The sequence below is a fragment of the Ailuropoda melanoleuca genome, chromosome 10 (genome assembly GCF_002007445.2).
Source record: "Ailuropoda melanoleuca isolate Jingjing chromosome 10, ASM200744v2, whole genome shotgun sequence".
NCBI classification, from domain to species: Eukaryota; Metazoa; Chordata; class Mammalia; order Carnivora; family Ursidae; genus Ailuropoda; species Ailuropoda melanoleuca.
The window spans coordinates 73251411-73276472 of record NC_048227.1 but is presented as its reverse complement, the minus strand read 5'-3'; the positions used below and the strand labels follow the sequence as shown (position 1 = coordinate 73276472).

General features: G+C 38.9%; 1 protein-coding gene across 8 annotated transcripts in view; it reads right to left on the bottom strand.

Moving 5' to 3' along the window:
- Window positions 1-25062, bottom strand: part of TRMT11 (tRNA methyltransferase 11 homolog) — a 63484-nt gene that overhangs the window by 5308 nt on the left and 33114 nt on the right. For 7 of the 8 annotated variants that reach the window (XM_034669092.1, XM_002915134.4, XM_011219592.3 and 4 more), the window contains one exon: window positions 20036-20156. In XM_034669092.1, coding sequence (XP_034524983.1) covers window positions 20036-20156 — 121 coding nt within the window. Of the gene's footprint in view, window positions 1-12768; window positions 13414-19979; window positions 20157-25062 lie in introns of those variants that run through there. The other variant, XM_034669091.1, reaches the window with a different exon arrangement.

The following is a 25062-nucleotide window of genomic DNA, read 5'->3' as shown; positions in this document are numbered from 1 at the left end:
CAGACTTTTTTTTCGACTCCGTATCTCGAAGACCAAAGTGTTTACCTAAAAGGAGAAGAGTATCCTCAAGCAACACAACCCCTGATGTCCCTCATAACTCAAGCTTGCCCCAGTGTTTGACCGCTGGTCTCCCTAACACATCCCAAATCTGTCTATCACTATCAATCATTGTATCATCTATGTATCCTAAGACCTGAGTTCTACCAATTCTCAGTAAGCAAGAAAGTATTTCATGGAAAATAAAAATACACAAAGAATTAGGAAATGCCCAGAGAGAAAACCATGGCAGTGAACGATTACAGACTATCTTTCCCAAATTTCATAACTATCAGTTTACATTTTGGAGCATGTTAGTAGTTAAGGAGTTGTGAATAAAATATTAAGATTATTGATTACACTATTTCTTAGACACTCACTATTTAAAAAATTTTTATTACTGAAGTATAGTGGATATACAGTGTTATATTAGTTTCAGGTGAACAACATAGTGATTCAACAATTTTATACATTACTCAATGCTCACCACAATAAGTGTCTATTACCATCAGTCACCACACAACAATATTATTGACTATACTCCCTATGCTATACATGTCTTCATTGCCATCACCTATTTATTTTATAAATACAAGTTTGTACCTCTTAATCCTCTTCACCTATTTTGCTCAACCCTCCCACCCACTTCCCCTCTGGTAACCGGTCAGTTTGTTCTCTGTATTTAAGAGTCAGTTTGTTTATTCGTTTTTTAGGTTCCACAGCTAGGTGAAATCATATAGGGTTTGCCTTTCTCTGTCTGATTTCACTTAGCATAATATCCTCTAGGTCCATCCATATTGTCACAAATGGCAAAAAGTGCATCCTTTTTTATGGCTGCATATTCATTCATCGATTGACAGAGTCTTGGGTTATTTCTATGTCTTGGCTATTGTAAATAATGCTGCAGTAAACATAGACGTGCATATAACTTTTCGAATTCATGTTTTTAATCTTTTTGGGTAAATACTCAGTAGTGGAATTATTGGATCCTACGATATTCCCATTTTTAATTTTTGAGGAAAATTACCGTTTTCTATACTGTTTTCCACAGCGCTTGCACCAATTTACATTCCCACCAACAGTGAACGAGGACTCCTGTTTCTCCACATCCTTGCCACCATTTGCTATTTCTTATCATTTTGATACTAGCCATTCTGACTGGTGTGAGGTGACATCTCATTGTGGTTTTGATTTGTATTTCCCTGATGATTAGTGATGTTGAGCATCTTTTCATGTGTCTGTTGGCCATCTGCATGTACTCCTTGGAAAAACGTCTATTCAGGTCCTTTGTCCATTTTTTAATCAGGTTGCTTTTTTTCTGGTGTTGAGCTTTATAAATTCTTTATATATTTTGGATATTAACCCTTTATTGAACATATCATTTTTTATAACAGAGTTTCTGCAGGAAAATTTGTACTAGCCTCAGATGGCTATATAATGGAATTATACTGCTTTCAAACCTATCACTTAACTTTGTAAGATAAATAGCATAAATGTGACAAGAAATAAGTTCTGATTCAAGAAAGCAACTTATACTTACAACTATATGCTTAACAAAAGTCAATTATCTTCCGTATCTTTTCCTAGCAGATCATTATGTAAATTTTGCAGATAAGGAAATGGAAACTGAACGAATTTAAGTAATTTGCCACAGATCACACAGCCAGTAAACAGCATTTGCAGAATTATGGCCTAGGTCAGACTTTGGAACCCATGCTTTTTCCATTGAACTTCGTTTTTTTTAGTAGAAATTATATCAAAACAATAGTTAAAGAGTTAACTTCCCACATGATAGATTAGTGGGTCATTCAAAATGGAGTTTGACAGTTAGAGGACATTCCTCACAGAACAGCAACATTATGGTAGCACATATTTCTGATCCAAGCTTTTAGACAGAACGCCTTTAACCACTGTCCCACCCAGCCAATTTCCTGTCCTATCAGTACTGCTAATTCTAAACATAAACCACTCGAGGAATTTTAACATACTTGCCAAAGAAACCAAAGGAAGCCTAACAATTGGTAGTGTACTCTTATGTGTACACTGCCCTCTGCTGGCTGAAGTAGATAAATCCTTCTTTACGGTATTCCCTGATGTGGGTTAAGGACGGTTTCAAGGACAGTCGATCCCTCACTGTTTTTGAGTCCTGCTTGCTGTAAACGTCTAGACTCACAGAGCACCAGCATGACCAAGACAGCCATCTTCCTCCATGAAACATTAGCACTTATTCACGCCATTTCATTTTTAAAGAATGATGTGGAAATATACAAATACAAATCTACCTTGGTGACTCTAAAGTATTCACTGTCATCCATGTCCAACCTAGAACTACAAATTATTCTCTAATCAAAGAAAGAAAAAGTAGATAAACTAGACTTTGTTCAAGTTCATCCTTATTCAATTATTTTTACAACTCTACATCAAAAAGAAGACATTAGAAGGAAAGTACTTCAGCCACTTAACAATTTAATAATTTTTAATCTCAATGGGAATAAATTCTCTAGAAAAGAAACAAAATTGTATGTTTTGCAGTAACATTTGAAGCAGATACTTTAAATGGAACTAATGACACCCTGAATTATACTGTGAGAATACAGACATGAAAGACTGTTTCTCAAACTGAGCATCATAAACTGCTCAGACTTTAAAGGAACTAAAGATTCTTCATTAAGAACTCCACTTGGTTAAACTAGCCTTCTAATTACTGTTTTCTCCCAGAAAGTTGCCATTCTTCATTATCATCTCCTCCCTAAACAGAGGGAAGGTGTTATGATTTTCCACAATATAGTGATTCGACTGCCTTTTTGGTTTGCTTCTCATTAGAAATGAGGCCTAGGTACCATGGGACTCAAATGTTTTCATAACATTGATTTTTTCAGAGCAATGTCAGGGTAATGACAAAATTCTGTGCACTTTCAAACAGAAAACTTTTAGTGAGCCATAACTATCTGTTCCTACTCTTCCTTCAAAAAGATGATTTAAATATCATTGAACTTGATTGTTTTTATTCCAGAGGGCCCCAAATAATCTGGGAACAGTTACTATTCATCCCCTAAGTATTTGTTGAGTTGAGCAAAACCGTCAAGATCTGTGAATTCACAGAGCTTATATGCTAGTGGAAGACAGACATTAAAGAACATATACCCAAACATAAACTTACTAACTGCGATTAAACACTGGGAAGAAAAGGTTACCATAAGAATATGAGACAGCTAGCTAGATGGGGTGAAGAGCATGGACAAAAAAAGGCTTCCCTAAGAAGTAATATTTATCTGAGAACTAAGAGGAAATAACTTATAGAAAGAGAGGGGAAGAAAACACTACAAGGAACACAAGGAGAGAGGAAACACAATGTTAGAAAACCCTGAGACTAGAAAGAGAGAAATACACTCTGGAAACTGAAGACAGGCCAGGGTGGCTAAGACTCGGTCAACAAAAGTAAAGGTGACACACAATAAAATGGGAGAGATGTGCCAGAAATAGACCCAAGGCTGGCCTTGAAGCTTATGGAAAGTCCTTGATGACTTTTAAGCAGGGGAGCTTCAATATCTATCTACATTCTGGAGTCAGATGTACTACCAATGTGCCATGAGATCACAGGTAAGAGGTTACCTATGCACATTCTAAAGGACACTCTGGCTACTGTGTAGGAAATACAATGGCAGGGGAAAGTGCAGAAGCAGGGAAAGCAGCTGGGAGACTGCAAGAGCAGTAGCCCAGGAAAGCAGCGCTGCGCCAAGTGCTTCAGGAGGAGCGGGGAAAGGAGAAAAACATTATAAAAAGACTACCATCCACTCAATTTTTCTCAAGACAGATTTCTGGAAGTTATCTTAACTCCTGTCACCCTCAGCCCAATTATCCAATCAGACATCAAGTCCTGTCATATCTACCTTCCCAAAAACTCTCAATTCTATTAACTCCTCTACAATCGCCAATTCTACCTTGGTCATCTTTGCATGACCATGCCAGGCGCCTCCACCCTTGTACCACAGATATCTCTCCGCAACTCAACCTTGCCTGCATAAAACACCAACTTCTGCCACTCTCCTAACTAATATCCCTCACGGCTTGCCATCACCAAAAAGATAAACTTGAAGTTCTTTGGTACGTAAAAACCTTCAGTAGTAGGCACTCTTTGGGGTTCAACTTCGCTTCCAATCATTCCTCCCTCTAAATACTTAGTATTTCAGTCATGCTAAAATGTCTAGGGGTCTCCGAATGCTCCACAACCCCTCTCATGCCTCTGTATCTTTGCTTCCTCTCTTGACTTGAACACCATTTTCTCAGGTAGATGATCTCTGGTGTTCACAAAGCACCTTGCCCAGATCACTACAGAACCAAACACATAAGGCTGGAACGGGTTGGGTGACCATTTCTCTTACTGTGCAAGGTATCTAAGGATAAGGACCATGACTTCCTCAGTTTAGCCTCATCACCTTATACAAATGGTCCCATAAATACATGCTAAGTGATAAAAGCCAGGGCTTTCCCCTCAGGGAACATGTAATCATGTCAGAAAGAAAATATACAAAAATATGAGAAGTACATGAATGTAAAAATCATTAAAAGACAGTTTTGTTTCTCATTTCTCATAAAACCTTTAATAAATTTCACCTGTCCTCAAGACCTTACATTAATACATTTATTCACTCCCAGCAAAAACTTACAACCTTCTTTAGAGAGAAAAAGGGAGTTATCGGGTATGAGTTTCCTCAACTTCCTTACCCCGCCCCACACTCTACTATAGACTGGATCCCCCCAATCCCAACCTCTACTATAAACAACCCCCTGCTTCACCTCTCACACCACCCCCATCCACATTCTGACTAACGTCAAAGTTCTCTCTCACTGTGTCCTTTTACTGCCAAAAAAGTTACTTTTATCGAATCCCCCAAATTTTGATGAAAATATCTGAGGATAATCATTAATATAAAATTACCACTTAAAAACAAGAGATATCCCCTAGAAAAGTGTCAGTTTGGGGATAAAGCTATAGAAGTCTACAGCCATTCATAAGAAATCCAAATGACTTCTATTATAATTACGGGTCAGGTTTAAGTTGTCCTTTTTTACTTAACGACAGTTCCTGATAATGAGATAATGATTTCTTCTACCTCACTAGTATTAACCTTAAGTCATTTATACTCTCAGAGTGACAGTAGTTTATACAAAATAGCAGTTTCATTGCAAACAACTGAGTACAAATGGCTCATGAAACTTATTCTATGATAAGTGAAAACCAATGATGCTCTCATCATAGTGAAAGCCACCAAACGAACAATGCTCATCTAACTGTCAAGAAAGACTCACTCCTGTATTCTTGAGACGGATTAAAGCTATGATATACATTCTTACATAAGCTGAGAGGAAGAAGGCAAAGAGATGGAAGAGAAAAACAGTGGGTAGATTCTCTTTCTTGTAATCAGTAGAGAGTAAAATGAAAGGTAAATGACAGTGCTGAATATAAGGGGCCTCAGTTCAGTGTCAGGGTAATTACCCATGTCCGGCTTTTGTTTAAAAATCCTGCTCTCCTTATCAAAGCTTCCCACTGTTCTACATCTGGCACTGGACAGTAGCTATAGAAACCACTTGTGCTAAAGTTATACAACTATAAACAGCACTAGGCCATTTCCAAACCAAGGACAAGCAGGTCAAAAGTCTGGCATCCAATACTATTAAAAGAAACTTCTAGCATTATTCTTAATGGGAACAAGGTAAGGTTGGAAATCTTTATCCTTAAATTAGGTATTCATATATAATCTGTACTTTTAAAAAAATCATTTCTCTGCAAGATATTAAGTTACCTAAAGTCTATTAAAATATTTTAATATATATTAAAATCTTCATTGAGGTCTGAAAATGAATAACATTTAATGATTCAACTTTGAGGTCAGGCACTCAGCACATAATTTCTTTCTAACTGTAAAAAGACCTCATGAATATTAATGCTATCATGACGATAAAGAACTGTTAAGTACTTTCTTCATGCTCTCCACTAAAAATACATTAACTTTAATTCAAAACTTAACCTCAAATATTAAAAGAATGCAGGGCTGACACACCAGATAAAAATGAAACAACTAATAGTTACTATACCCAAATATTTAATTAAAACTAAGTAAGTAGCGAAGGATGAATAATAGACCAAGATATGCACTGGCATGCACATACATATTCTTGTACTTTAATTTTGAGACTACTCTCCTAGTTGACTTTTTTAAATTGCCACAATCCATTAAAAGAAAAATTAACAAAAATACACATGCATTTATATAAAGATCAAAAACAAGCAAAATTAATTTGCTTACAGATCCATTCAATAGCAATATTACTACAAAGAAAAGCAAGAAAGTGATTCCTCTAACAGTCAGATTAGTGGTTACACCTGCAGGAAGAAGTATTTATGATCAGAAATAGCCACCAAAAGGGGGTGCTTCTGGGGTGCTATAATCCTAACCTCAGTGGTGGTAACAGAGATGTTCACTTTATAATTATTCTTTAAACTGTACATATGTTTTAGGCAAAAAAATAAATGTTTAAAAATTTCATGGTTGTATTCCTGGTGGGTCATGGAGGGGAAAGTATATGTTCATGCTTGAATTTGAAAAACACTAGAAAGATAATTCTAAGTTCACCATATCATAAATAAAAAAAAAAAAAAAAAAAAAAAGCAGCAAGTAGAAAATCTGCCATTTAAGAATTTTAAAAGAAGTTCCAGAGGATCATGCAGACTCCACACATAAACTTCCCATTTCCCTAAACCACTCCTATCTTGGGACTCCCACATCAAACATTTGTATTTTGCAACTGACCTCTAAGATTCTGTACTATAACATGAGTATATTAAAGACTGTTTTATTATCATAGCTTGAAAATATGATCATTACAGCTGGAGCATAATGACAGATGCTCTCTACCTTCAGAGAACTACATTTTTCCTGCAAATAAAAGAGATACACACATACTAGAATCCAGGAATCTTAAATGATTACCCTCCTGGAATAGGTAGGGGATAAACTTTTGCTTTTTCTTGGTTTAGCAGAAACAATATTTTAAAACCATCATGACGGTAGTAACAAAATATCCAGTTTGGCAGAATCATTTAGTTGCAGATGTATAAAAGAAAAAGTCAAATGATGACCCTTTAAGATTTAAATTCAAGGAAAAGTACCAAGTACAGCTAAAGCAAGCCGGTCAGAACAAGATAACATGCGATAAGTAAATGACATAATCCTTTAAACTTAATTCAACATGATATGCAGCATCACCAGGCTTCTATCTACTCTTAAAAGCCTTTTTCAAAGATCTCAAGTCAAAACATAACTTATAGATAATACAAATAGTTTCCTCCTGACTTACTATAAGAAATAATTTTTTAAAAGAGTCTTTCTTGGCCTTTCTCGCTCTCATACACACACAGTTGGATGGTAATGAATACTGTACTGTATTAGGACCTCTGTTAAAGTTCATATCTAATTACCATGTTCTTACTTAGTGTCACCCAGTCTCATTTTTCTCAACTGATAAATGAAGCAGGTCTCCTTCCCACTGGGCACGTTCTATGATTGAAATACTTCACACCTAATCTCTAATCTTTCATAGCTCTAATAGAAAGGAAAATATTCACTGTCTTGGCATGAGATAGGCAAAAAACAAAAAGAAAAAAAATGTCAGCCAAGGAGAACCACCTTTAATTCAAACAGCTGCCAAAATAAGTAACGGCATTAATCCTGAGAAGGGATAAAGCATAACGAAATAAGCACAAGCATTATGTTAGCAAATTACCAGTTCATGACTAGCAACACTACTATCATTCTAACATGTAAACTACTTATCACAGAGACTAATTTCTTCTACTTCAAGTCATCCATATCATTTTCTCAAACAAGAGACCTTAGTGTCTCTTCTCTCCCTTCCTCATTTAAAATGTTACAATGTTAATGGTTCTTTCTTTCTCCAAAGCTTCAAAATCTGTTCCATAAGTCAAATCACCCAGTTTTGGACACCTTCCATTCTGATTAATGATGCGTTCATCAGCTTCATGTTAGTGGACTCTTTATTCAATCCAAAATTTTAAAAATTAACATTAATTCTCATCACCTGCCACTATGATATCCCAATATTCCCTATTTTAAATCATCTGAACTATACTGACTAGCTCACAAAATATAACTTTAGTCTAAATTAGTGTCCATATAATACCTAGAGTTCAACTTACCTACACGTCAATACTTCTCAAATCACAGCATGTCAGGTAAACAAGCCATAAAACACACAGGGCACATGATGGCCCATTTAGTGCAACGGCAACTTAAGATACTTTTTTTTTTACACTTAAACATACTATAGACATACTATAGAATAGACTTTAAAAGCTGCATGAATGTTTAAAAAGATTTTAAGGAAGTCTCAAAAATGGCTACTTTGGATACTATTTCATCTATCAAAATATAGCATTGGAAAAGGCTGACAGAGTACTGCTTTAGGTGATTTTCACTGAAGATGTAACTATTACACTCATATTCTGGTCTGTTGTGGACAACTCCGGAAATCGGCATTTTTTCCCAATGAACTTTATATGAGAAAAATGTTTTATACGAGTAACCACTGTGACCACAAGTATATAAAGCAGCATCAACTACAGGTTGTATCAACAGGAAAAATGAACTCTAGTAAAACAAATCACATTCTACCATGGCCCCATGAACAACGAGGAAAAACGATCTTTAAAAGAAACTAGAAATATGCCACTCAAAAATATTTGCCTTTCAACCTTGGTATATTCCAAAAGCAGAAACTGCCTTGGTAAAGAGGCAACATGATGCATAAAAAAGGTCAAAGAATTTCAAGTACAAAGAAGAGTTTTGGTCTCAACTCAGCTACCTCTTAGTCTCAAAAATTAGCAAAATAACATAATCAGATGGGTATGAAAGCTCTGTAAACAATAAGTAGCATAAATCATTCCCTTCTCTTTCAGGCTGTATCAATAGGGAATAATGGCTTATCAGGTATTTTCATTAGTATGGGTAGCAAAAATTCTTTTTTACTACTAATGCTCAACAATCAAGTCTAAAAACTATACTAATAATGAAAAGACACAAAATTTTATAAAATACCTACATTCTTTAGACAGTTCTCTCATTCATAACTTAAGTTTACATTCTAAAAGCGGAGAGGGAGAACACTTTATAACAATGTATCAAGTGGGCCAAAAGTTACACTGAAGTTAAACCTAACAAGTGACAAACCAAAAATGCAAAAAGACGGTACATAAGAGTGTAAAAATCTACAATTAATAGTCTTCCATTGCCAAAGTCAACAACGCTGAACGAGGCTGAGAATAATTTGTTAGACGCATATAAGAACTGTTTGACAATTTTGTCATCACTTGAATTATAAAGGACTATGATCTTGCTGAATTATATACAGTCCTCTCTGATACAAACAGAAGGTAGAAATGAAATGATTAATTCAAAACCAAACATGATTAATTTAACATGACAAAGTATTTTCAGTTATAGTACACTGCATACTAGTTAAAACTCACTGATTAAATTTGATGTTATAAAGTGAAGACCGTTTCAAAAAATTATTTGAGCACTAGGCTTTTTTCTTGTTTTTTAAAACAATTTGAAAAGGACAAAAGTAAAATAATAAAAACAAACAAAAATTAACACTGTCTTTCTAGGTTTAAAACATCTAAGGTGAGTGCCCTTAGTTAGCATTTTATGTAGAAGAAAAATTGTCAGAAACATCCTTAGATTATTCTCTTATTTCTTCTTCCAAGTATCAAATAGACCACCTACAGAAATACTGTAAATCTGGAAAAAGTACTGGAAAAAAAGAGTTTCTTAAATAAATTAAACTTAAAGGAAAGCACATGTGAAATGACAACAGGTCTCAATTTTGCCACAAAGATAGAAGTGACTAGTTTATTATGTGGCCCCATTATTAGAGTCCTTTCTCTATATTTTCTTCTGAACAGTGTTTCAAGCCATCATAACCATCATATGGTGCAAGTACCATTTATGGAGGTCACAAAATAAAGAATGCTGATGTCATTCACTTTACTTTCTAATATCAAGACTACAACTATGAAATCCACAGGTACTATTTTTATTTTTTACGTGTATTACTCATGTGCCTGGCACATAAATGTTATTACTAACTCAAATAATCACATTAAGTGCTGTGATTTCTAAGAGCTGCAGTGTTACTAATTTAAATTATCAAATGCCTTACTTCCCTCAGAATACTAAAAGACAAACATATACATGAGAACTAACTGACTGAAAGAACATGAAAAAAAGCACACTCTAACATGCAACAGAGGCCTCTTATTCACTGTGATAGATGTTGGTAATTGTTAATGGTATGGACTGAATTGTGTCCCCCAAAATTCATATACTGAAGCCCTAACCCCCAATGTGTACTTGGAGACTGAGCCTTAAAGATGATGAAAGTTAAATGAAATCATAAGGGTGGGGCTCTAATCCAATAGGACTGATGTCCCTGTAAGTAAAGAGAGAAACCAAGAGTATGTGCACACAGAGAACATAGCAAGAAGGTGGTGTCTGCAATCCAGCAAGAGAGGTCTCATCAGAAACCAAACCTGCTGACACCTTGACCTTGGACTTCAGCCTCCTGAACTGTAAGAAAATAAATTTCTGTTATTTAAGCCACTCAGTCTGTGGTATTCTGCTATAGCAGCCCAAACAGGCTAATGCCACAGTTAGTTCATTGAAAAAGTCAGTAAAAGCAGGAAAAAAATGAAAACATTTTGTAAATATACTGAACATCTTAACTTAAAAAATTATATGTTCATTTATCAATCTTTTGACATAGAATCAGGACCTACAAAGATTTCCAGCTTGGGCTTCTGTAAAATGATGCAAGAACTTAAAGACTCTTACAAAGCAATCTGGGTAGAGAAACCTAGATCCAGCTAACTTTCTCCCAACCTTTTATAGTCATCTCACCCATTCCCAGTCCAGGAGTCTTTCTACATAACTCACTTAATCCAACCTTTTTAAAGTATTCCACTTAGCTTTTCTAGAAATGACAACTTTATTCTCACACTCACATTTCACTGGTCTAACTAGCATTTAGTTAGACTACATAATTACCATAACAAATATAACTGGCTTAAACAGTTCACAAAACAAACACAACTGATTCATGGCAAACAAACAATTTAGCTGGTAGGTACAGAAGTGTGCAGTCATAGTGGAGATCAAGCAAGTCACCAGCTGGAAGTATCTGACATGTTATAGGCATGGGTATTGGTGTTTTGGAAAAAAAATGGCCAGTACTAGTTAATCAACTGAGTTTGAAATGGAGGTTAGTTAAGTGGACTTCTACTGTATATCCAAATAAATGTTGTCCATCCAAAATTGTCACTTCAGAAGGTTGTCATTGTGTCAAACAACTTGGAAACCCCTCTTTTAGAATTTCTGAATCTTCTTAATGTTTTAAATATTTAACAGGAGGCCGTCATCCTTGGAACAAGTTCTGATTTCCAAAAAACAATTAAATGACCAGTCTGCTATAAAGTGTGAGCACCAAAGTCCAGTAACACAATTTTAAGAAAAGCAAGGTGCTACTATACAGCAAAATAACTGTTTAATGTTAATATATTTCTTCAAATGTAAATCTAAAAGTTTCAAGAATATACAGAATAATTATGATAGAAATATGAGTAGAAGATGCCACCCCAAGGATATTTATCATTTGAATATAAACTTGTTTTAAAAATGACAACCAGACACTTATGTTAATTATATCACATATACACACATACACAACCACCCCTGAGTGAACATGAATCAACTACTTACTGACATCAACAGCTTAAGCTTTCTGAAATGCCCTGATATTAGAGTCTGACTACTGAAGAAAATTTATATGACACTGAATCTTACTCAGTAATGAAAAGGATTCACTAAAGTTTTGGCATAAAAAAGTAACATAATGAATGCAGTGTTTTAGGAAGAGTCATTTAACAATTAAGAACTAGAGGTGTGAAAAATGAAAAAGAGATAATTTAGTAGACAATCAGCATAAACCAGGTATATGGTAAAATAAGACCTAAGTTAGGGACAGAAAGCAAATGAAAATAAAAAGGACAAAAACAAGAAATGTATAATATGGACTCTGAGAAACAAACTGAGGGCTTCAGAGGGGAGGGAGGTGGGGGAATGGGATAGGCTGGTGATGGGTAGTAAGGAGGGCACATATTACATGGTGCACTGGGTGTTATACGCAGCTAATCAATCATCGAACTTTACATCAAAAACCAGGGATGTACTGTATGGTAACTAACATAATAAAAAAACATTAAAAAAAAATTAACAAAACCTTAATGATATGTGAGACAATATCAAGCAGTCCAATACATTTATAGTTAGAGTTCCAAAAGAAAGTAAAAAAAAAATGGAGCAGAGAAAAATATAAGGGTCAAAAATTTCCCAAATTACCTGAGTAATAAATTCAATGTACAGATACAAAAAGTCCAGTGAACCCCAAGCAGAATAAATGTAATCATTACCATATGACATCATATCAAAATGCTTGAATCCAAAGATAAAAATAAAATCTTAAAAGCAAAAATAAAAAAAAATAAAAAATAAAAAAAGAAATGTATAATAATATATTCAAAAAGCACTGTATAAATATTAGTTTTCATTACTGTGAAAGAATCCATAAGCTGTGAATTAGATGAAAAAAATCAAATGAGGAGATGAATATGACAAAATCTTTGGGCAGTAACACTGTCCTTTTCTGCTTACCCTACAGATAAAAAACAAAGATGGGGCTGTCTCAAGTTTAGTGAATTTGGGAAAGCTGTGATTGTCAATCTAGATAAGTACAGCCCAAGGAGCATTCTGGAGATTTAATTAAGCTCCATTATGAGGCATTTTCACATCAATTCTGATCTGGATATGAAATAACAGATGTTTCATTCTTCTCAAGAAGTGTGTGTGTGTGTATGTGTGTGTGTATCAGAGAGAGAGAGAACACATTTTGGGCCCTAACAGATAATAGCAAATTACATTTTCCATTATATAAAATGACATTTTCTCTTCAGAATGGTCTGTAATCAAATAGGTCCTGCTCTTGGAGAAAAAATGGTAACTAGATTGCTAGTTAGACAACAGTTGTTTAATTAAATGTGCTTTTTTTTTAACTGCATTAGTGGCAAAGATGAGAAGTTAAGGCCAACTTCTATTCCTATTCTGCTATTCAATTTCTATATCCAACTCCTACCCTCTAAATTCCACCAAATCTCACAAACCTCTTGAACTTCTGCCTCTTCCTGAATTCGGTAACTTTTTAAAAACCGAGGACTAACAATTCTAAACTCTATTACAAAAAAAACTAAAAGAGCTCGAGGTTAAGATGGCGGAGGAGTAGGGGACCCCTTTTTCAGCCGGTCCCCTGAGTTGAGCTGGATAGGTACCAGACCCAGCAGGAATATCCACGGAATCAGCCTGAGACGCAGGAAGATACATCTGGATCTCTACAAATGAACATCTCCAGCGCTGAGTATCGAGGTACGAAGCGGGGAGCCGTGAAACCGCGCACAGATATCGGAAGCTAAACAGAAGGGGGAGGGAGCCGCCGTGTCAGGGCGCCGGGAAGCGGTAGCCACCTGCAAGGGGGAGCGGACAGACCGCGGACCCGCACGCTTGAGACAGCAGGCTGAGAAGGGAGCTCCGGGAGCGCACGCGGGACGGCTGGCGGTTGGCGGGCCACCTGCACGGGGGAGCAGGCGGACTCGCGGACGGCACCCGCGAGACAACAGACTTAGAACGCGAGCTCCAGGAGCGCGCGCGCAGGGCGGCTGGCGGGCCACCTGCACCGGGGAGCGGGCGGACCGCGGACCCGCACTCTGGAAACGGCAGACTGAGTCCGTGAGCCGGGAGCGTGCACCACCAAGCATCTCACGGAGCTCCGGAGCTCCGGTGTGCTCACTGGATCGAGGCTGAGACCGGGAGCTCCGGGAGCGTCCGCGGGGCGGCTGGCGGCTGGAGGGCCACCTGCACGGGGGAGCAGGCGGACTCGCGGTCAGCACCCGTGAGACACCAGACTGAGACGGGGAGCTCCGGGAGCCCGCGCGGGGCGGCTGGCGGCGGGCGGGGTTGGAAACACAAAGGACAGAGACGTGCCGGCCCTGGAAGTGAGGGCTGGGACGCCGGGTGTGGGGCGCACAGCCCGGGATGCTGCAGGGTTGAGCAGCACCAACAGAAACAGAGTTAAAGTGGCCAGAACATCAGTGGAGAACGATCCGCGATCCCTCTGTTCTGAGACAGAGGCTGAATTTCAGCCGCTGCTGCTCTCTCAGAAGAGGCATAGCAAACCGCCAGGGAAAGCCGCCAGAGAACAAAAGCCCGGAAATACCGGCTCACAGGGTGCCCATCCCCATCCCCCCTCGCAAGGGACACAGAGACTCTACCCAAACAGGGTTTTCTGAGTACCGGCAGGCAGGCCCCTCCCCCAGAAGGCAGGCTGAAAAATCAAGAAGCCCACAACCCGGAGCGCCTGAGTGGCGCAGTCACCAAGCACCTGTCTTCGGATTAGGGTGTGTTTACAACGTTCCGGAAAGGAGTCCCTCATCGGGCTTCTCCACCGGGAACCTGCTTCTTCCTCTCCCACTCCTCTGCTTGGGTTCCCTTTCTTGCTGACTGTCTCTCTCTCTCTCAAATAAATAAATAAACTCTTTAAGGAAGAAGCCCACATCCCTAAGATCTCTATAAAACAAGGGCGCACGGCCTGGGTCCCAGTCAACACTTGGGCTCTGGACAACCCTGCAATCTCTCTTCATCAGAATGACGAGAAGGAGAAGTCCCCCCCAGCAAAGAAAAGATAATGAGTCTGTGGCCTCTGCCACAGAATTGGCCTCGGCCACAGAATTAATACATATGGATGTATCCCAATTATCAGAAATGGAATTCAGAGCAACAATGGTCAAGATGATGAGTAAACTTGAAAAAAGCATCAGAGAAAGCGTTGCTGAGAATATAGAATCCCTAAGGGCAGAAATGAGAGCGAATCTGACAGAAATTAAAAATTCTATGGGCCAAATACAGTCAAAACTAGAGGCTCTGACGGCCAGGGTCACCGAGGCAGAGGAACGCGTTAGCGAATTGGAGGATGGGTTAGTAGAAGAAAAAACGAAAATAGAAGCTGGTCTTAAAAAAATCCACGCCCACGAATGTAGATTACGGGAGATTACTGACTCTATGAAACGATCCAATGTCAGAATCATCGGCATCCCTGAAGGGGTGGAGAAAAACAGAGGTCTAGAAGAGATATTTGAACAAATTGTAGCTGAAAACTTCCCTAATCTAGCAAGGGAAACAAGCATTCGTGTCCAAGAGGCAGAGAGGACCCCATCCAAGCTCAACCAGGACAAACCTACGCCACGGCATGTCATAGTGCAATTCGCAAATATTAGATCCAAGGATACAGTATTGAAAGCGGCCAGGGCAAAGAAATTTCTCACGTACCAAGGCAAAGGTATCAGGATTACGTCAGACCTGTCTACAGAGACCTGGAATGAGAGAAAGGCTTGGGGGGGCATTTTTAAAGCTCTTTCAGAGAAAAACATGCAGCCAAGGATCCTTTATCCAGCAAAGCTGTCATTCAGAATTGATGGAGAAATAAAGACGTTCCAAAATCGCCAATCATTAACCAATTTCGTAACCACGAAACCAGCCCTACAGGAGATATTAAGGGGGGCTCTATAAAGGTAAAAAGGCCCCAAGAGTGATACAGAGCAGCAAGTCACAACCGATACAAAGACTTTAAAGAGAAATGGCATCATTAAAATCATATCTGTCAATAATCTCTATCAATCTAAATGGCTTAAACTCTCCCATAAAACGCCACAGGGTTGCAGATTGGATAAAAAGACATGACCCATCCATTTGCTGTCTACAAGAGACTCATTTTGAACCCAAAGATGCATTCAGACTTAGAGTAAGGGGATGGAGTACCATCTTCCACGCAAATGGACCTCAAAAGAAAGCTGGAGTAGCAATTCTCATATCAGATAGACTGGATTTTAAACTAGAGGCCATAGAGAGAGATACAGAAGGGCACTATATTATTCTTAAAGGAAGTATTCAACAAGTGGATATGACAATTATTAATATATATGCCCCCAACAGGGGAGCAGCAAGATACACAAGCCAACTCTTAACCAAAATAAAGAGACATATAGATAAGAACACAGTAATAGTAGGGGACCTCAACACCCCACTATCAGAAATAGACAGAACACCCTGGCAAAAACTAAGCAAAGAATCAAAGGCTTTGAATGCCATACTCGACGAGTTGGACCTCATAGATATATATAGAACACTACACCCCAGAACCAAAGAATACTCATTCTATTCAAATGCCCATGGAACATTCTCAAGAATAGATCATGCTCTGGGACACAAAACAGGTCTCAGCCAATACCAAAAGATTGAAATTATCCCCTGCATATTCTCAGACCACAACGCTCTGAAATTGGAACTCAACCACAAGGAAAAACCTGGAAGAAACTCAAACACTTGGAGGCTAAGAACCATCCTGCTCAAGAATGACTCGATAAACCAGGAAATCAAAAAACAAATTAAACAATTTATGGAGACCAACGAGAATGAATACACAACGGTCCAAAACCTATGGGATACTGCAAAGGCAGTCCTAAGGGGGAAATACATAGCCATCCAAGCCTCACTCAAAAGAATAGAAAAATCTAAAATGCAGTTTCTATATTCTCACCTCAAGAAACTGGAACAGCAACAGAGGGACAGGCCTAACCCACTGACAAGGAAGGAGTTGACCAAGATTAGAGCAGAAATCAATGAATTAGAGACCAGAACCACAGTAGAGCAGATCAACAGGACTAGAAGCTGGTTCTTTGAGAGAATCCATAAAATTGATAGACCACTGGCAAAACTTGTCCAAAAACAAAGAGAAAGGACTGAGATTATTAAAATTATGACTGAAAAGGGAGAGGTCACGACCAGCACCATTGAAATTGCAAGGATTATTAGAAACTTTTATCAACAGCTATATGCCAAAAAACTAAACAATCTGGAAGAGATGGAGGCCTTCCTGGAAACCTATAAACTACCAAGACTGAAACAGGAAGAAATAGATTTCTTAAATAGGCCAATTAACTATGAAGAAATTGAGTCAGTGATAAACAACCTTCCAAATAATAAAACTCCAGGCCCAGACGGTTTTCCTGGGGAATTCTACCAAACATTCAAAGAAGAAATAATACCTATTCTCCTAAAGCTATTTCAAAAAATAGAAACAGAAGGAAAGCTACCAAACTCATTCTATGAGGCTAATATTACCTTGATCCCCAAACCAGGCAAAGACCCCCTCAAAAAGGAGAATTACAGACCGATTTCTCTAATGAATATGGATGCCAAAATCCTCAACAAGATCCTTGCTAATAGAATCCAACAGTACATTAAAAGGATTATCCATCATGACCAAGTGGGATTCATACCTGGGATGCAAGCATGGTTCAACACTCGCAAATCAATCAATGTGATACATCATATCAACAAGAAAAGACTCAAGAACCATATGATCCTCTCAATTGATGCAGAAAAAGCATTTGACAAAATACAGCATCCTTTCCTGATTAAAACCCTTCAGAGTGTAGGAATAGAGGGTACATTTCTCAATCTCATAAAAGCCATCTATGAAAAGCCTACTGCAAGCATTATTCTCAATGGGGAAAAGCTGGAAGCCTTTCCCTTAAGATCAGGAACACGACAAGGATGCCCACTCTCGCCACTATTATTCAACATAGTACTAGAAGTCCTTGCAACAGCAATCAGAAGACAAAAAGGGATCAAAGGTATCCAAATCGGCAAAGAAGAAGTCAAACTGTCTCTCTTTGCAGATGACATGATACTCTATATGGAAAACCCAAAGGAATCCACTCCCAAACTATTAGAAGTTATAGAACAATTCAGTAAGGTGGCAGGATACAAAATCAATGCCCAGAAATCAGTTGCATTTCTATACACGAATAACGAGACTGAAGAAAGAGAAATTAGGGAATCCATCCCATTTACAATAACACCAAAAACCATGCGTTACCTTGGAATTAACTTAACCAGAGACGTAAAGGACCTATATGCTAGAAACTATAGATCACTTTTGAAAGATATTGAGGAAGACATAAAAAGATGGAAAAATATTCCATGCTCATGGATTGGAAGAATTAACATAGTTAAAATGTCCATACTACCCAGAGCAATCTACACTTTCAATGCTATCCCGATCAAAATACCGAGGACATTTTTCAAAGAACTGGAACAAATAGTCCTTAAATTTGTATGGAACCAGAAAAGGCCCCGAATCTCCAAGGAACTGTTGAAAAGGAAAAACAAAGCTGGGGGCATCACAATGCCGGATTTCGAGCTGTACTACAAAGCTGTGATCACAAAGACAGCATGGTACTGGCACAAAAACAGACACATCGACCAATGGAACAGAATAGAGAACCCAGAAATGGACCCTCGGCTCTTTGGGCAACTAATCTTTGATAAAGCAGGAAAAAACATCCGGTGGAAAAAAGACAGTCTCTTCAATAAATGGTGCTGGGAAAATTGGACAGCTACATGCAAAAGAATGAAACTTGACCACTCTCTCACACCATACACAAAAATAAACTCCAAATGGATGAAAGACCTCAATGTGAGACAGGAATCCATCAAAATTCTAGAGGAGAACATAGGCAACAACTTCTATGACATCGGCCAGAGCAACCTTTTTCACGACACATCTCCAAAGGCAAGAGAAATAAAAGATAAAATGAACTTATGGGACTTTATCAGGATAAAGAGCTTCTGCACAGCCAAGGAAACAGTCAAAAAAACTAAGAGACAGCCCACGGAATGGGAGAATATATTTGCAAAGGACACCACAGATAAAGGACTGGTATCCAAGATCTACAAAGAACTTCTCAAACTCAATACACGAGAAACAAATAAACAAATCATAAAATGGGCAGAAGATATGAACAGACACTTTTCCAATGAAGACATACAAATGGCTAACAGACACATGAAAAAATGTTCAAAATCATTAGCCATCAGGGAAATTCAAATCAAAACCACACTGAGATACCACCTTACGCCAGTTAGAATGGCAAAGATAGACAAGGCAAGAAACAACAATTGTTGGAGAGGATGTGGAGAAAGGGGATCCCTCCTACATTGTTGGTGGGAATGCAAGTTGGTACAGCCACTCTGGAAAACAGTGTGGAGGTCCCTTAAAAAGTTAAAAATTGAACTACCCTATGACCCAGCCATTGCACTACTGGGTGTTTACCCCAAAGATACAGACGTAGTAAAGAGAAGGGCCATATGCACCCCAATGTTCATAGCTGCATTGTCCACAATAGCCAAATCATGGAAGGAGCCGAGATGCCCTTCAACAGATGACTGGATTAAGAAGCTGTGGTCCATATATACAATGGAATATTACTCAGCTATCAGAAAGAACGAATTCTCAACATTTGCTGCAACATGGACGGCACTGGAGGAGATAATGCTAAGTGAAATAAGTCAAGCAGAGAAAGACAATTATCATATGATTTCTCTCATCTATGGAACATAAGAACTAGGAGGATCGGTAGGGGAAGAAAGGGATAAAGAAAAGGGGGGTAATCAGAGGGGGGAATGAAACATGAGAGACTATGGACTATGGGAAACAAACTGGGGACTTCAGAGGGGAGGGGGTGGGGGAAGGGGATGGACTGGTGGTGGGTAGTAAGGAGGGCACGTATTGCATGGTGCACTGGGTGTTATACGCAACTAATGAAGCATCAAACTTTACATCAGAATCAGGGGATGTACTGTATGGTGATTAACATAATATAATAAAATAAGATTAATTATAAAAAAAAAAAAAAAAACTAAAAGAATCTTTGGAGTCTTACAGAATTTATCCAAAAAGTACTAGGATAATTTACCTCAAATTTCTTCACCTTTTCCATTGTTATCAAGCGCCTTGATGTGTGACTGGAAAGCTTCTGCTCACAGTTGCTAATAAGTTTCAGGCAAGGATGCCAGGGTACCATCTCTTCAGTGTATCTGAAGAAAGAACAGCTGACTTTTAGGAATACTCACATGCACACGCCACACAGGGTCATCGCAAAGTTATCCAATGTGGTATGGATGTTCCCCCACTACATGCTGTTCCATTTTATTTCACATAGGCTAACTGTCCAGATAATCCATAAACCATCTGTATTTTTAAAAAGCAAAGTATTTGAATATTACCACATCCCAAAAAAAATACTTTATATTATTCTACCTGTAGGCTGAGAATGAGAGAGAATGCAAGTATGTTTTATGGAAGAATTCCAAGCATTTAAACCACAAAAATACAAGACAATGATTCCACCCTAAAGGATCCCACAAGAGCACATAAGACAGAAATATATTCTACAACAACCTCTAGACATTCATGAGGGACTGATTCATATGGAGATTTTTCCAAAGAATAATGTCCACTCGGCATATACTTTCCCTATAAAATGAAGTGTCCCTGCAAAATTTTAATGGCATCTTAAGACCTCTATTACCTTTGTAAATACAAGACTGAAGTTATTTATAAGATTATTCAAATAAACTACCAATAAAATAAACACTCCATGGTCACCTTAACCATGAAATAAAATCAAAGCCAAGATCATGAGCAGTGGTGGCTGCTACTATGCAGCACATGTGCTATGTGAATGGAGAGGAGGACATCTGGAAAGCAGGACAGTCAGGGTGCAGTAGTTCAGAACCTGACATCTGACAGGTTGTTGGCATCACTACTGGCAGAAGAAACAGGTGACAGATGGGGGGAAACAGCTATGGGCAGAATGCTGAAGAACAGCAGTAGAGGGGGCTCACTAGGTATGGGTACCATTAAGAACACTGTAGATTGCCATTTTTTATTTTTCCTTTCCAAATCTTGATACCTTTCTAGATAGTCTCTGCAAACATTTATCATATGGGAAATTTTAAAGCTCTGGTCCAAACTGGGAAATATGCCAATTAGCACCTTCTGTAAAGGACCATCATCTTAGCAAGCCCGTTCCAATGCGTCAACATGGTCTTCACTACCACTCTTTTACTGACTTCTCTAGCCCCTCTGAACTTCAATGAGCTCTCCCTCATTACCTTAATCACATGCTCAAAACCTTCATCACCCACTTACCAAGCAACATTCATAATGCACTTCACTGTATTATCAGTGGAAGGAATTCTCTTGAAGCCCTATTCTCTGCATACTTCCTTAGGGCTTTCCAGTAAGTAATGACCATTTCAGTTTTTGCCTGATCTAACAATTCTCTAATGTTCACTATATAGTCAAGAAATGTTGTATTCCTCATAACATTAGTTGACATCAAATCTGGAATCTTCAAACAAAGCATTTATGATATGAAGGAATACATTCTACACCATGGTTAACAGAAAGAAGATATAGCCTTGACCTTAAGCTTGAAAAAGCAGGGTTTGTAGATGTCTGAAATGGTATTTGTTAAACTTAGTTATGTATGCCTCTTTCAAAGGAAAAAAAATCGTTCCCTAGCACAGCTAACGTATTCTTACTAAAATGTAACGTAAAGATATAAGTGAGATATAAAATCCATATGTTTATATCCTTTATATAACTATAAAACCAAAATATATTTACAAATCAAATCTAAAAGTACAAAACCATTACAATTTTAATTGATACCGATAACCCAAATGATGCTAAGCTGCTGAAAATGAGTCACCAGGCATTTGGCTTAAGAGCAGAAAAACATATTTTTGTGTTTTAGATTACCTTTTCAGCTTGATCTTCTGAGTTTAAGCATGAAAGAACATCTTTGGGTCATCATTATCATGAACGAGCTTGTTTATAGCCACTACCCTATTATACTAGAACCAATCAATCCAGCAGTATACTCCCAAAACACCATGCTAAGAATTTAAAAGTATCAGCTAACAAAAAATTATTTACTATATATGTCCTAATATATTTCATACCAACATACTGGAATGAATTGTTTGCAAACCATTAAATAGAAGCCATAAATCTGTACTATGCCTGGGTCATTATGATAGGATGGTATGCTATCTTCATTTCATTTTTATTACTATATTCCTACAACCCAAACATCTATTTAAAACCTAAATCAGCCACAATAGGAAAGTATACAGAAATAGACGAGGGGCTGCCAGGGGTAGAAGTGGTGATTGCTTATGTGTATGGGGTTTCTTTTGGGGTGACAAAAATGTTCCAGAATTAGAAAGTGGTAATGTTTGCACAACTTTGTGGATATATGAGAAACCATGGAGTTGTAAACTGTAAAAAGGTGACTTTCATGATATACAAATTATATTACATTATTTTTTAAAAAAGCAAAACTAACTTTATACATAGGCCCTAGCTTTTCCATGAAACAATTTTGACGCTCGTTTTCCCATGAATCTTCATGCCTCAAGCTATTTCCAAACGTCACTAGAATTTCACCTCCCATTTGAGAAACAGATTTTGCACTGATTAGAGCACTCACTGAAAACAGGTCAAGGGATCCCTTTTTCTTGTTTCCAAGTTAAGAGATGAAAAAATGAGCACTGGGTGAACATCAAAAACTAATGATGTACTATATGGTGGCTAACTGAACACCATAATACAAAAACAAAAAAACAAAAAACCCCACAACATGTTCCCCTCACTGCTCTGAGCCACTCCAAAATTCATTTTACCAGAGTTAAAGTTTATCCCCTACATAAATCAAACTATCATGCTATATACATCTTAAACGTATACAGTGAGGTATGCCAAGTACTTCTCAGTAAAAGTGGGAAAAAAAATGCACCCCCCAAATCCTACTCTGGGGCATACTTTATTAAGCTTCTTTACTTTGTCAATGTTTTTATCACAAGCAGTAGCAGTGGGATTTCTATGCAGTTTCTAATCACCTCAAGAGAGTAATCTGTGTCTAACGCCAATTAGAAAAGAACACTATATGGATACATAAACCCTCGGCAGACAGCTGCACTCACTGGCTTAGCAATGCCTATAACATCAAACACACGTGAGTTGAATTTATGCCATCCAAATGAATATCACACGGATCTTCAGGGTGACTTGCAAGTACCTGAAACTGTGAATAATAAACCCATAAATACCAAACAGTTTACAACAATTTTATGTGGTCAGTCTCTGTGAGTGTTAAGAATAAACTACTATGAGAGGAGTGGGAGACCCCTTTTTCAGCCGGTCCCGAGCTGAGCTGGATAGGTACCAGACCAGCCTGAACATCCACGGAATCAGCCTGAGACGCAGGAAGATGCATCTGGATCTCTACAAATGAACATCTCCAGCGCTGAATATTCAGGTATGAAGCGGGGAGGCGTGAAACCACGCACAGATATCGGAGGGTAAATGGAAGGGGGAGGGAGCCGCCGCATTCGGGGCCCGGGAAGTGGTAGCCACCAGCACGGGGAAGCGGGCGGACTCGCGGACGGCACCCACGAGACAGCAGACTGAGACCGGGAGCTCCAGGAGCGCACGCAGGGCGGCTGGCGGCTGGCAGTATTAGAAACACAAAGGACAGAGACGCGCCAGCCCTAGAAGTGAGGGCTGGGACGCCGGGTGTGGGGCGCACATCCCAGAATGCTGCAGGGTTGAGCAGGACCAACAGTAACAGAGTTAAAGTGGCCAGAACATCAGTGGAGAACGGGCCATGATCCCTCTGTTCTGTGACAGAGGCAGAGATTTGGCCGCTGCTGCTCTCTCAGAAGAGGCACAGCAAACATCAGGGAAAGCCGACAGAGAACAAAAGCCTGGAAATACTGGCTCACAGCGTGCCCATCCCCATCCCCCTCGCAGGGGACACGGAGACTCTACCCAAACAGGGTTTCCTGAGTATCCGCGCGGCAGGCCCCTCCCCCAGAAGGCAGGCTGAAAAATCAAGAAGCCCACAACCCGGAGCACCCGGGTGGACATTCATTGAGCGACTGTCTTCGGCTTAGGGCGTCATTCCGGCGTTCCAGAAACTAGTCCACTCATCGGGCTCCTCCGCTAGGAGCCTGCTTCTTCCTCTCGCACTCCCCTGCTTGTGCTCCCTCTCTCACTGGTTGGCTGTCACATAAATAAATAAATAAAATCTTTAAAGAAGAAGCCCACATCCATAACATCCCTATAAAACAAGGGCGCACGGCCTGGGTCCCAGTAAATAATTTGGGCTCTGGACAACCCCGCAACCTCTCCTCATCAGAATGACAAGAAGGAGAAGCCCCCCCCCAGCAAAGAAAAGACAGTGAGTCTGTGGCCTCTGCCACAGAAATAATGGATATGAATGTAACCAAATTATCAGAAATGGAATTCAGAGTAACAACGGTCAAAATGATGAGCAGACTTGAAAAAAGTATTAACGAAAAAGCTACTGAGAATATAGAATCCCTAAGGACGGAAATGAGAACGAATCTGACAGAAATTAAAAATTCTATGAGCCAACTGCAGGCAAAACTAGAGGCTCTGACGGCCAGGGTCACCGAAGCAGAGGAACGCATTAGCGAATTGGAGGATGGGTTAGTGGAAGAAAAAACGAAAATAGAAGCTGGTAAAAAAAAAAAAAAATCCACGCCCATGAATGTAGAATACGGGAGATTACTGACTCAATGAAACGATCCAGTGTCAGAATCATCGGCATCCCCGAGGGGGTGGAGAAAAACAGAGGTCTAGAAGAGATATTTGAACAAATTGTAGCTGAAAACTTCCCTAATCTAGCGAGGGAAACAAACATTCGTGTCCAAGAGGCAGAGAGGACCCCATCCAAGCTCAACCACGACAAACCTACGCCACGTCACGTCATAGTGCAATTCGCAAATATTAGATCCAAGGATACAGTATTGAAAGCGGCCAGGGCAAAGAAATTTCTCACGTACCAAGGCAAAGGTATCAGAATTATGTCAGACCTGTCTACAGAGACCTGAAATGAGAGAAAGG